The following is a 14,360-nucleotide window of genomic DNA, read 5'->3' on the forward strand; positions in this document are numbered from 1 at the left end:
CCCCCCTAAGAAGTCTCGCTCAGAGACCTCTAAGGGTCTGTCCCACTCCGGTGGGACAGTTGGGGCTTCTGCTGGTTGTCCTGTTCCTTCGGGAACGGTGCCCGTCTCTCCTTCCGCAAGGAAGAAGATGATGGGGACCGGAGAGGTACCGGCTAACACCGGTACCACCTCTCCTGGCGACAGAGGTTCTGCCTCGATGCCAGGTACCATCTCGGCCTCTCATTTGCGAGGGGTATGAGTGCAGCCAAGACCCAGGCAACCGAGTTCGCTCAGCGCCAGGATCCAGGCACGGAGCGGAAGACTGGTGGGAGTCGCCCAGGTGACTCCCACCAGGCCAGCGATCGCTCTCGTGGCAAGCCGCCGGTACCCAGGGTTAATACAACGGTCCCAGACCGGGCGGGCTGAGGTGAGGTAGCAGTCCCCTTGGTCGCCTGGACCAGCCTCAGCTGGTCCAAGCGGCGTGACGTGCTGTGAGGACAGGCCTTGCTCCCACTGTGACAGCAGACTCAGCCGGTCCCCTGACTGCCGCTCCCACCGGGACCAGCAGCAGCTCTTCTGACGCTCGGGACTGTCGCTGCTGTTCTCGGTCCAGCCGCTCGACCAGGCCTGCAGATCGATCGCCACTACGGGTTGGCGAGCGTCTGCAGGCCCCCCCAGCACGCCAGTTCTGCCGGTGGGCGAGGGGGGAGCGTCAGATCTACCTCTCCTATCCCTTCAACTTCCTCGGGCTACACCGGGAAGAGCGAGGCAATCAGGAGTGATCGCGAGGGACGTGCTCCCACCGCAACAGCAGACTCTGTCGGTCCCCTGACCGCCGCTCCCACCGGGACCGGACAGATAGGGGAACCAGCAGCAGCTCTTCTGATGCTCGGGACTGTCGCCGCTGCTCTCGGTCTAGCCGCTTGACCAGTGCAGCCCGATCGCCAGCAGCTCCCCTGAAGAGACTGACACTCCATTCTTGGTCCAGCGTTTCCCCGCAAGAAGACTGCTGGTCCAGACCAACAGCTCGATTGTCACCGTGGTTGATGATCGCCTACAGTCCTCCCAGCCTACCGGTTCTGCTGGTAGGCAAGGGAGGAGCTCTTGTAACAGCTCCCTTGACATAAGAGACCGACGCTCCGTTCCTTGGTCCAGCGTTTCTCCGCAAGAAGACCGCTGGTCCAGACCTGCAGCTCGATCACCACCGTGGGTTGGTGATCGCCTGCAGTCCTCCCAGCCTACTGGTTCTGCTAGTAGGCAGGGTAGAAGCACCAGGTCTCCCTCACCTGTCCCTTCAACCTCCTCAGCGGAGTGACCATTACCGCCATTCACGTGATGGTCCGGCTGGACCACGCACACAGAGACCAGGGTGGGCTCCCCCTTCGGTCCTCTTGAGAGGTTTCGACCTCTTGAGAGGTTTTGACCTCGACGATGGGTAATTGACACCGAAATAAATTAAATTAAAAAAATTAAATTTTAAATAAATTTCATGTAAAAATATCAATAAATATATTATAAAAATTTTCTTCATATATATAAGTTCTTACATAGACAGTCTATGTATAATTTAAATTTGGTTGAGGAGGCCTGCCTCCCTCATATAGATATATAACTGTTCTATATTACAATCCTTTCCAAGAATTGTAGCTAGGATAAAATTACCTACTCTGTCGCGACCCCAAGAGTCTGGGACATTCAGTCAACAAATGTTTCACAGTCAAGGGCAGAGTGCAGTTCTCGCAAAACGGAGGATTTTCACGAGACATCAAGAACCTATGGGTGAGTCTTCTATGTCCAATCCTCAATCTGCACAACATCGTTTCTTGTCTCCTTGGCATATACGGATATGACCAAGGAGACACTGATGACGTGATACTACACATTTTTTGATTACTTAAAATATCATCCCACTGGGACTGCCAACATTTTTAAACTCTCTGACCTGCTAGAGGATACAAATCCCGATATGGTAGTAGGCATCTTGTGGGTTCTGGGGAGTTGACCACAGACTTTGCAAGTTGGTCAGCTTTCTCATTCCCAGCCACCCCAACATGGGAAGGCACCCAACAGAACTTTATTTCTTTCCCTCTTCTTTTTAATAAAAGCAGCCATTCCAATATATCTAAAATCACAGGGTTTAAAGGGTTAAAAGATTCCAGTGACTGAAGAACACTTCTTGAGTCACAATATATAATAAAATTATTTTCATTCCGAATTAAAACTTCCTTTAAAGCCTTTAAAATTCCATATAATTCTGCTGTGAAAATAGATGCAACAGATGATAACCTGCCGCTTCTCTCTACATCAGGGAAGGCTGCACCAAAGCCGACGCCAGCATCTGTCTTGGAGCCATCTGTAAAAACTGCAGTGGAGTTATCATGTTGCACGGAATGTTCTAAAAATATTGACCGCATGGCCTCACTGGACAATTCTGTCTTGGTAAAATCAAAACATCTACAAAATTTTACCTCGGGAAAGTTCCAGGGAGGACTAACTAAATATTTTGCTGGTAAAATCTTGATTCTTGGCATATTTAATTCACGGACAATAAAATTTACTCTAAAAGCAAATGGATGAGGTTGCTTGGGGTGATTTTCATAAAACTGCCAATGCCTTTCATTTCTCATACAAATGCTGGTTAAAGACTTAGGTAGCCTCTGGAATCTATACCAGCTCTGAACCAGCAGACGCTTGTAATGAAGATCCAGTGGCAACTCATCAGCATCTACAAGCATGCTCTGGGTGGGAGATGATTTAAATGCTCCTGTATATAATCGTATTCCTCCATGATGAATTGAGTTAAGCATTTTAAGGCTATTTGGCTTCGCAGAAGTGTACACCTCACACCCATAACTTAATTTTGAAAAGACCAAGGCTTTATATAATCTCAACATTTGAGTTTGGTCTACACCCCACGAAGTGTGAGACACGACTTTCAGCAAATTCATTGCTTTCAAGCATTTTGCCTTAATATATTTCAGATGTGGAACCAAGTCAGCTTGCTATCAAAAATCAAACCAAGAAACTTTGTTTGACCAACACATGGAATTTTTTGCCTATGAATGAATAGATCTGGATCAGGGTGGATTCCCTTTATACGACAAAAGTGCATAGTTATCGTTTTACTGGCAGAAAATCTAAAGCCATTAACCTCAGCCCATTTTACTATATTATCAATGCAGAGCTGAAGGCAGCGTTTAGCCACTGCCATCCTTGATGCTGCAAAGGAAATTGACAGGTCATCAACAAATGGGGGAATTATTTTAGAAACCCCATTGATTACCAAGGCGAACAAGGTTACACTTAAAACACTTCCTTGTGGTACTCCTTCTTCTTGATTGAACACACCTGACATTGTTGCTCCAACCTAAACCTGAAATATCCTATTTTTTAAAAAAGCCTTAATAAAGAAGGGCAAATTGCCTCTCGGGTTATATTCATAAAGGACCCTCAAAATGCCATATCTCCATGTTGTATCATAAGCCTTCTCTAGATCAAAGAAAACAGTGATGTGATGCTGTTTGTTGGCAATAGTTTCACATATTGAAGATTCCATTCATACCAATACATCAGTTGTGGAGTGCATACTCTGAAAACCACATCAATCGTGTGTTCACCATTTTTTCCATGATCTTACACAAACAAGATGTCAATGCAATAGGACGATAATTTTCTGTCTTGAACCGATCTTTTCCAGGTTTCACAAATGGCAGTAATTTTAACTTCTCCCAAATCTTGGGGAAGATATGTTCTCGGTAAATTCTGTTAATTAGGCTTAATATGAAAAGTCTGGTATTTTCAGGAGTATGCTTAATCATTGAATATGTTATATCATCCAGTCCAGGAGCTGATTCATTACATTTATTCAAAGCTGATTCAAATTCTCTAATAGTAAAAGGAGCATTGTACTGCTCATGTCTTGAGGTATTAAAATCAATTTCGACCTGTTCCATTATCTGTCTTTGAGCTGAATAGGGTCTATCATCATTTTTCTTCACAACACTAGCAAAATGATTAGCAAACTCATTTGCCACTAACTGGGGGTCTGCTACCTCGCAACCATTGATCTTGATAACTGGAGGTTGACAAGGAGTGAACTTGCCTGCTATTTTTCTAACTCTTCCAAACTAGAGTCAGAGGAGTTTTTGAATTTAGTGAAGATATGAATATTGTCCAAGATTCTTTTCGTGCTTTTTTGATTTCCATGCGAAAATGACTTCTCGCTTTTTGAAATTCTACACGATAATACTCACATTTTCGTCTGCGGTATCTGGTGAAGGCAGATTCGGCGGACAAATTTGCCCGAAGTCCTAGGTATAGATTGAAGACCAGCTGAGAACATTATTGTATTCAAAAAGTCAAGAGCGTCATCTACACCAGGAAAGTCATCAGCACAGTCATCTATTGAGCTGTGCTCCTGGGATGTTGACCAATCAGCTTTACCAATGTTCCATGTGGGTAGCCTTGAAGATGGAGGACTTGATGCTACACTCACCACTATTGGAAAATGGTCACTGGTAAATCTATCATTTATAGCTTTCCAAGTAAAGTCAATAAGACAGTCATCACTACATATAGATAAATCAATTGCTGATAACGTGCCTGTTTGAACATGAAAATGCGTAGACTCCCCAGAGTTGAAGATCCCCTCATTTTCATCTTCTATGATGGAACCTAAGCATCTTCCTCTTTGATTGGTGATGATGTTACTCCAAAGAGGGTTTCTGCTATTCATATCTCCCAAAATAACAAAAGGACGTGGTAACTGTTGAATAAGAGATTTAAATTCATTGATGGGGAAGGCTTCGTTAGGTGGTAGATAAGAGAGCATACTGTATATTTTCATTGCAAATGGATCTGCACACCAATCACTTGCAATGCTGATTGAATACTAGTAGGATTTTGTGGGGTGTCATTTCGAACATACAAAACACCACCACCATGGCTTCAAATATTTAAATTATAGGTGGAGTGATAGGATGTATACTCTCATGGGCGGGGGCACATATTATTACCAATCATGGTCTCCTGCAGAGCTATACAAACAGGAGACACTTCTGATAAGAGCAGCCTTAATTCTTCCCATTTAGCTCTTAAGGGGACCGTCCGCTGTGATGTCTATTTTTTTTATTTATTACGCAAAATGCATAATTTTCATATGTTTTAGATATATATAATACCTTCATCATATAAAAATTCAAGTCATTTGATCAAAAACTTTTCGTTTTATTAGCAAAAATCATGATTTAAAAAAAAAAATTGGTAGAGTTTTCTCCGCTAATATGACATCAGTTGTATTGAAAATCATGCCATAAAAACTTCTTTATATATGGAACAATTCTGTGTGACAGAATTTTTATTTTTTAATTTTTTTATTTATGATTTTTTTTTTTTTTTTTTTTTTTTTTTTTTTTATAGTCTAGACACTCAAAAAAAAAAAAAATAAATAAATAAATAAAAAGATATCAAAATTCTGTCACACAGAATTATGGGATTTTTATTCCTCTTTCCAATGATATCTTTCTCTCTAAAATTGGATAATAAATAACCGAGTAATGGTTACCGACATGCGCATAAGTATGTTTTTGAGTTATGAGCTCCCAAAGATTTGCTATGTAAATTTTCGCTTTTTTCTTATAAAAGTCAAAACAACATTATTATAATTACTTTATTTGTACTTTTATTGTTGATTTCTACATCAAGGATCGTGGTCCTACCCCTAAAAGTGGTGTTAATACCCTCAGCGTGACACTAGATAATGATGTTGACGGCGAGACATGAGACAATGAGGGCAGCTGAAAACAATTATTTTTCGTGTTTTTCTTTCAGCACACTCCTGGCCTTCGCTAATTTTGCTAGCCATAGTTGCTGAGTAGCCTTCTTGATCTTAGGTAACTTCGGCATTGCTATAAGTTCACTAAGAAGTTATAAAAACAACGCAAATAGCTAGTAACCAAACGCAAGTGCCTACGTGCATGTAACTGCTTTGACGTCTGTGGCGTAACTGAGTCATTCTCCGAGTCTCGCCTATAAATAACCACTCTGAGCAGCTCACCTAGTGTCACACTACCTTTCATTGCTACCAGATGTATGAAAATTTCGAAAAAAATCTTGAAAAATCACTGTATATATGCAAAAATAAACACGCAAAAACGATTCTGTCAAACTCAAGTCATACAGACGACGCAGTTACGATGACGTCATCATTTAAAAACCGCTATATCTTCATTATTTGTGAAAATAATTGGCTGAAACTTCTGGAAAGCATGCACAGCATGTTTCTGCATAGATACAAGTAATAACTCGATTTTTTATTTTTTCAAGTTGACATGTCATCCGCCATAGCGGACGGTCCCCTTAATCCCTGACAGTTCCACTGGAGAAAATTAATGAATTTTACTTTCCTTTAGAGGCTGTTACATTAGAGCCTCTTTTAAGAGTTTTCAGCTTACAACCTTGCTCTTTTTTTCTGGAAGGAGACTGCTTGTTTAGGGCTGCCTTTCTTTTTAGAGGGTTATCAGTCTCAGGAACAGCAGACAAAGCTGGTGTCGCCTGAGGAGGGGTGTGAGGATTGGACATTGGTGCATCCTCCAAAGCTTTTATAGCTAGTACAGCCTCCAGAGAGGCGGGAGTGCCAGGTATACCCGACACAGCCTCCACAGAGGAAGGTGTACCAGAAATCACTGGTTCTGCTTCCATAGAAGCAATGGTGCCAGAATCAACTGGCACCACTTCCGAATAGGCAGGAGTACCAGAAATCAATGGCACGGCCTCCAAGGAGGCAGGAGCACCAGGTATCACTGGCGCAGCCTCCGAAGAGGCAGGAGCACCAGAAATCCCTGGTGCAGCCTCCGGAGAGGCAAGAGCACCAGAAATCACTGGCGCAGCCTCCGAAGAGGAAGGAGTGCCAGCAACAATTGATTGACGCCGTCTCCAAAGAGGCACTAGTAGGGTCGTTACCGGTTTATTATTTAAGTTATCCTTGTTAACATTTATATTTCTCTTTCGGTTGGCAGTGACACTGGAAAAGGATATTCCTGTTCTAACATACTGATTCAATACTCTCTCTTTTGTCTCCCTAAATGTGATAAGTTCTGTTACCCTTAAAGTTTGAATCTCTTTTTCCATGATGTATATACATCACAATTAAGTGAAGATGATGGATAATTTTCTCCACAATGTATACATCTGGCTTGATTATTACATATGCCATGCTCTGGTTCACTGCATTTGACACAAGTGGCTGGCTTGCCTTGCAGTTTCTGTCTACAGGACCCTAACATATGTCCGAATTCTTGACAATGGAAACATCTCCTCGGTCTTGGGATATATTGTTTAATCTTGAAACGTAGCCATGCTGCTTTTACTACAGTAGGTAATCGAGTAGAATTAAATGTAATAATTAAATTGGGAAGTGGTACAAAGACTCCATTTACCTTCTTCATTCACTCAACTCTTATTGCACCTTGATCTTTTAGTTCCTCTACAAGTTTTTCTTCGGCATACGTCATCAGTTGGGGAGCATATATCATTCCCTTGGAGTGATTCCAAAAAGCATGTGCTGCACATTGTACTTTGACTCCTCCAAGGTGTGATAATATTTTCAGTTTTTCAGTCTCTTTGGCTGAGGTAGATTCCACCGTCAGCTTTCCTCTACCTTCACAAGAAATCTTAGGCTCTCGGCCACAACACTTCACAATGTCTCGATATACAGCGAAAATATCATAACCCTCTTCTTCCAAATTTAAAGTTAAGTACTTTTCATAAGACTTCAAATATTCCAGGTCCAATTTCAAACATGTCTCTGCTTAATTTCCCTTTACTCTGTACAGGGGCATAGGGTTTCAGTGTAATTACACTGGAAGGTTTTTTGGATTTTTCCAGAGGAAGGTTGTCAGGGGAGGTTCCAGTAGTCATTAACTGTGCCGATTTACCGCCATCAAAGGGTCCAGGGGTACTTGTATCTTTATTTTCTGATTTCATAAAGATCTAAGTAAAAAAGGAAGAAAAAATATAAATAAACCTGAAAACCTTAAAAAGATATCATCAGCCTTTCATGGATTTTATTCTTCCACTAATGGCACAAGTGAGAACCAACTCCCAAATGTCCACGTCCCTACCCTATCCCACAGGGGGATGGCACAACATGATTAGAGTGGCCCAATTGTAAGCCAAACCCGCTTGATAAGAGTAAGAGTATTACCAGAATACAATAATTCCCACACTAATCGCATTGTGGGCAAACCGGACAGAATGCCGAGAGTACTATCCGCAAAACTAGACCCCTCCGGAATCCATGGTCCAGCCCTGCAAAATAGTTCCGCCTGATATCGCTCAGGTCCGAACATTATCAGGCCGTTGATGGTCCTGCCACGGTTCCCACTATTTAGCTTCAGATATGAAACCCAGTCCCAGCTATGATATCTTTTCTGTTTACCAGGTCCAGTAAATTTAAGCAAAGGTGGAAAATTCCACATAATTAATTCAAAATGCTAGTAAAAAAAAAATATTACATGAAGAAGGATGTAGTAAGAATGAAAAAATTTCAGAAAGAAGGAAAAGTTCTGACTAATTTAGTTGGATCAGCAGCTGGGCCCCAAGGACCAGTGAGAAAACAACCCCATCAGGCATCACGCCCCAGCTGCTGGTCCCTAAGCCCCCTACCCACGTCAAGGGGTCAGCATATAGGGGGTTCGACCTCGACGAGGACTGGGACGCGTCGGAGGACGGTATCAGCTCTCTCCTGTCAGGTGCTCGCTCAGCCCCACCCAGATGACGGTCATGGTGGCGGCAGACGTTTAGCCTACAGTATGAGTTCATAACCCTCCTCGGGAAAACGTTTTCTCCTGACGGCAACGTTTTCCTAGACTGAGCGGCCATCACCGCACGGTGGTGGCTGCCCGTACTTGCTTCTCCGACTGCTAGCACCGCTGGGAAGGCGAGCGAGTATCCAGTCTTCCTCCCCCATTCACCCACTCCCTATGGCGGCAAAGGGAAGGGGAGGGATCCTGCAGAGCGTTCTCCGTAGGAGTCCATGTCGGGGACTGCGTTCCTGGGGGGACCCTCGGGTCCTACCGGACGCAAGTCCCCGTCGTTGAGGAAGGATCTTGCCCTATCCTCGATTTTTATGGGAATCAGGAGGACCACCACCCGATGATCGTCTGACGAATTTGGTGGGGGTTTCACCGAGTGCTTACAATTCTTCGGAGTTTCTAGCACTCTCTGAGTGTTCTGGTCTTCTACGATCTGCAAACACTTGGGCTAGATGAGAATCCCAGATAATTGTTACTACGATAATCAGGAATCTCGCCAAAGGCTCGACTTCCTGGAATTTCTAGCGTTTGAGAGAAGCACTGCTGCTGAAGGAAGAATATCTCAGGAGGGGCTCAGCGTGGATGGACCTGACAGTCCGTCGCCTCAGTAGGCGACCAACCCCGGGGTAGAGAAGAACGGGTGTGAACATCCAGTTCGGCATGAACTATCATCTTCGGTATCCTGTTATCACGATAGAAGTCTTCCTTCGGGAAAACTTCTTCGCTCTCTTCATTAGAGAATGAAGGGTGTCGGCTTCCAGTCCTTATTCTTGTTCCTCGAATGGAAGAGAATTTAGGATGGAGGTCTATGTACAGGAACCTACAAATATACTACGTATATTGCCCTCGCGACATGCTTCTGTTATCAGTTGAATTGTCCGAGGTGTAGGCACATACCGAAGTTAACTCTATGGGTTGTGACCGAGACGAATAGTATCTTCTTAATTGAACTGCAACTCGGGACTGCCCTGCAAAACCTCCCAGGAGTTACCAGCTTCGATTTTGAGATACTTAAGGTATTGTTACAACAACAACACCTCAGCGTTTGCATTCACCGAAATCCGTTACGATTAAATGCAAATGCTCGAGTGTATTTTTTTGCACTCGATGGTTCTAGCCGAACTCATTCCTTCTTGGAATGGATTACCTGGCAACTCAGGATGATGAGTGAGCGAGAGCTAGCGGTGTATGGGCTGCCTGCCGCAGCCCAGTACCAGCTGGCTCTCTGAGATAGCACTATCGGATTATGTCTCTCTTCTGCAATGATTGACTACTGAACCGAATCTCTGCCCGGCAATCATAGACTTAGTTCTCTGGTTGGCTGGAATTCTCGCATACGTGATAGACCATCTCTACTGCATCGCCTTGGACATTGCGAGAATTTTCAGACAGAGATATCTCAATAGATTCGCTCTCATCTTTCTGTTTACCACACGGTAACAGAAGTCTGTAGCCTAGTCTCCCGCTGCATCGCACCTGCTGCTGCGATAATGCGGAATGATTTCTTCAGACATCTGAGTTTGTCTTCTAAATATATCTCGTTTTCGTAGGTGTGCAATTGTTCATTGTTCACCTCGAATTGTAGATGTATAATGGAAGACATCGCCTGTTCCCCGCCCTGCCAGCTCTACTTCCAAGTATATAGATGTCCTCCCTGGATAAAACTGGGAAGATGATGATTCAGCCCATGAGAAGCATTTCTTCAGGCAGTACAATCCCTGTGTTTTCATTACTGAAAAGCGCTCCGCTTTCATTGCAACTCCGACTTCTCACCGAACAGCAATGAAGTAGCGGTTTAGCGTTTTCAGTCCTTTGTAAATCACAGGGATTAAGCCGTCTTCGCTGGTTGGTGTCATCGACGGGACTCTTCTACGTTCAGAATCTTTAGAGTTACTTCTCTCGATTCGGCTCTGAAGACGTAGGTCGGCATTCACCTATCACCGTCATCTTCAACAGCACATAGTGTTGTTTCTCCTTAGTTGAGATTCAAGTACTATGAGAACTGTGTTGCCATCAGGACCTCGGTCTCTAGAAGGCAATTGACTTTCGCCTGTTGGGCACATGCCTTGAGAGAATCATCATCTCGCCTTCCGCCATCGGTAGCAACAGATAGACGATTTGTATGGTCTCTCAGCATAACCCTTCAAAAGGCGAGGGTCACGTGACTACGCCTCAGATGCTTGGAAAGCTTGCCTCACACAACCGATCGCAGTCAGTCGGCAGCTGTCGAAGCGTCCAAGACCGTCACGAGCTATGCTGTGGACTTAGTATCAGTTGTTCCAGATCAGTTATTGCTTCGTCCTACTAACGTGTTCCAGTACCCATAACCATCGACAACCACAATAGAGTGTCGTGTCTTTATCCACTGCGGAGACGAAGAGGCTTCGCCGCAGTGGGGTACGAGACCGCGAGACACTTCGCAGCAGTGGGATACGAGACCGCGAGACACTTCGCTGCAGATGGATAGACCAGTATGGGTACTGGACATCACTCCGAAGAATATGTCGGACAGGAAGATGGACAGGTCATCGCGACCATATCCTTCTTTCCTTCCAGGACTGCCCAAAGGTCCTCGGAACCTCATTTCCCTGGACCAGTGGTGGATGCTTGCAAGATGTGTTTGCTTACCCAGCTCCTTGACAGGACAAGTTGCATCTCGTCCATGGTGTGCAGTTGTAGAGGTGAGAAGGATGCGAGAGTGACTGGCTCTCCCCCTTCCACGCCTCGTCTCTCCATTCCTCGTCCTTCGGATTGAGGATAGGACTCGAACTCTCACTGGCTGGTCGGACGATTGATGCGGTAAGCCTATACATAAGCATCCTTTATATGTTTCTTATCAGAATCATAGAAGCAATCCCGCTCCTTCCTTTAGCAAGGGGAGGAAGGAGACTGACAATAATGCAAACCCTTACCAGAACTTTGCATTAATATCTCCGACGCCAATATTCTTCACAGCTCTTTTTCAGATGAGTCACGATCCCTCACTCATTTCGAAAAGGCCCAGAAGTCTGACTCTTGATCACGCAGCTCCTATACTCCAATCTAGTTGTCAGAGGCGGCAGGGCACTCCTCCTGGTTGTAGCTTAGGTGTGCAGAACTCCAGTCAGTTCTAGAGGCTCACTCAGATTCCTCCCACCAATCAGTGAGTCTTCCTATTGTTAAAGGACCGAAAGGTTTGTATTATGTATCGGAACAAATAACAATTTGTCGAAAATTGTATTTTTCCTAGCTATACAAACCTGAGGTCCTTTAACAAATATGCCCACCTCATGCCACCCCTCAATCTGAACCTGGGCCGAAAGGCATAGTGGAGTGTTTACATCCGGGATCCAGGTAGGCCCACGGTAGTTACTGCCTAACCACCTTGTTCAAGACTCAACGGCCGTAATTCCAGCTATGCCGAAAGTATATTCTTATTGTTAAAGGACCTCAGGTTTGTATAGCTAGGAAAAATAAAATTTTCAACAAATTATTATTTTGGAATGAGTCTCAACCTACTGTTAAAATTAACTTATATCTCCATGCCGGTAGGCAAGTTCTCATTCAAACGAAAGATCGATTACTATGATGGAGGCACAAGTTCCTTGAATATATGTATGTACCTGGTGTGATTGAGGCTCTGGCCCCTCAGTGACCCGCTGTTACAGCATTGACGTAAAGTCTCGGATATTGTTGTGATATCTCGGGGGGCTCAATTCCTCAAGACACAGAAATGCCAATCATATCTGTTTGTCAGTGACAATATTAGAGATGTCCACAAATGCCATGGCAATGGCAGATGCAGAAATTACATCTGTAGCATATTGAACATACTAGTCAGTGTGATGTGCGATGTGTAGTGTTAGTATGCTCATTTGTTGTTATAGAAGTATGGATATGCACCTCATAGCAATGAAGGACAAAGAGAAATTGATTTGCCTCCTTTGTGATGCCTTAACGATTGGAAGACAGCAATATGGTTTGCCATTGACTAAAAGAATTAAATTAACTGATCGCACTCAAAAGAGCTACACTGAAAGTTGATGTGTATTGCACTGCACAGAACATGTTCTGCAAGTTGTGAATATGGTCTCCAGCCTGAATTGAGTCCTCCAAAATAACATGGGACAACCTGCATCTTGAAGAACTGAGTGGTGACATTAAACTAGTAAACCACTATAAAAGGTTTGAATTAATTGAAGTTTGAACTTATTATGTACAGACGCTCTTGTACTTAAAAACGAGTTACTTCCTAATGGCTGTTTATATCTTGATTTGTTCGTAAGTCCAATTTGATATAATCAGCATCAATACATAGAGTAATATTTATGTTTTTTCATACTAAAAGATAATACTAGTATTACTGTACTCTAGTTTATAGAGTACGTATTTTATTAATACGAATGATGTTTAAAACCTAAAAACATTAAGCAAATTATGATGATAATAATACAATTATTAATACAGTTTTAATTTACGATCACTGTTGTTTGTATCTCTGAAAGTTCATAAGTAGAGGAGTGTCTGTACATATAAAGTCAATCCCCCTCCATAGCAGTGAAGTTGAAGGGATTTTGTTTTCACCTGAAAGGAATGAAATTAATGATGTTGATGCCTGTAATCTGGCATTTGTTCAATAAAAGGTTTTTTTATTTATCAATTCTAAAATTTAATTACCACAATTTTATAATTTGGAAGGTTTTCTAGAACTCTTCTTGAAATATAAGATTCAGTAGTCAGCTATTTATGAAGAATGTAATGATTTAGTTTACCTTTATGGAAAGGTTTACTTTTAACATTTTTTTCCAGTAGTTTCTTTATTGATTTTAAAATTCATGGGTGCATATGTAGTGAACATACTTTTTAGTTGATAATTGAATTTGAAAAAAAATGAATTACAGTGCAGGCAGTCCCCAGTTAACGATGTGGATTATGTGCATGGCCAAGCGCTGATAACCAAAAATTGTCATTAACTGGAACATCACAATAATTATGGTAATAAATAGTTTATGACGCCATAAGCACTGATACAGAAACCACTTACCAACGCCAATAAATTGCTTGCTTACATCAATAAACCGCCTACCTATGCTGATAAACCTCCTACCAATGTGGATAAATTGCTTAAGCAATGCCGCTTGATAAGTGGGGACTGCCGGTAATGAGAATTATCTAAAGGTTATGTGAGAAATCAGTTATTCATTTACAATTTTGGTTGCCAGCTTAGTCTACCATCAAAAGTATTTTGACAATAATGAAATATATTGCTTGTTATCAATTGCTGCTATGTCATTGGAGATTTATGATAAACAGGGTGACAAGAATGGTGGAGCACCACCTTTGATGAATGGAACACTAGGAGGAAGCCCAGGTCCTCAACCATTGACAAATGGCACAAATTTGGTAAGTAACACTTTTGCAGTTATAAAGATGTGTTTAGTGATCATATAAAGTAAAAATCAGATATACTTGATGTTAGATGTGTTTAGTGATCATATAAAGTGAAAATCAGTTATACTTGATGTTTGACATATCTTTTTGTCACTGTCAGTAAGAGGACTTAGTCATTATATATTTTTTATACCTCTT

The 14,360-nt window shown here is 42.7% G+C and overlaps 1 protein-coding gene across 1 annotated transcript in view; it reads left to right on the top strand.

Moving 5' to 3' along the window:
• Positions 1-14,360, top strand: part of LOC135202248 (uncharacterized) — a 224,928-nt gene that overhangs the window by 54,020 nt on the left and 156,548 nt on the right. The window contains 1 exon segment of the mRNA XM_064231528.1: positions 14,085-14,174. Within this exon segment, the coding sequence (XP_064087598.1) occupies positions 14,085-14,174 (90 nt within the window).

Source organism: Macrobrachium nipponense, chromosome 30, assembly GCF_015104395.2.
Source record: "Macrobrachium nipponense isolate FS-2020 chromosome 30, ASM1510439v2, whole genome shotgun sequence".
Lineage (NCBI taxonomy): Eukaryota > Metazoa > Arthropoda > Malacostraca > Decapoda > Palaemonidae > Macrobrachium > Macrobrachium nipponense.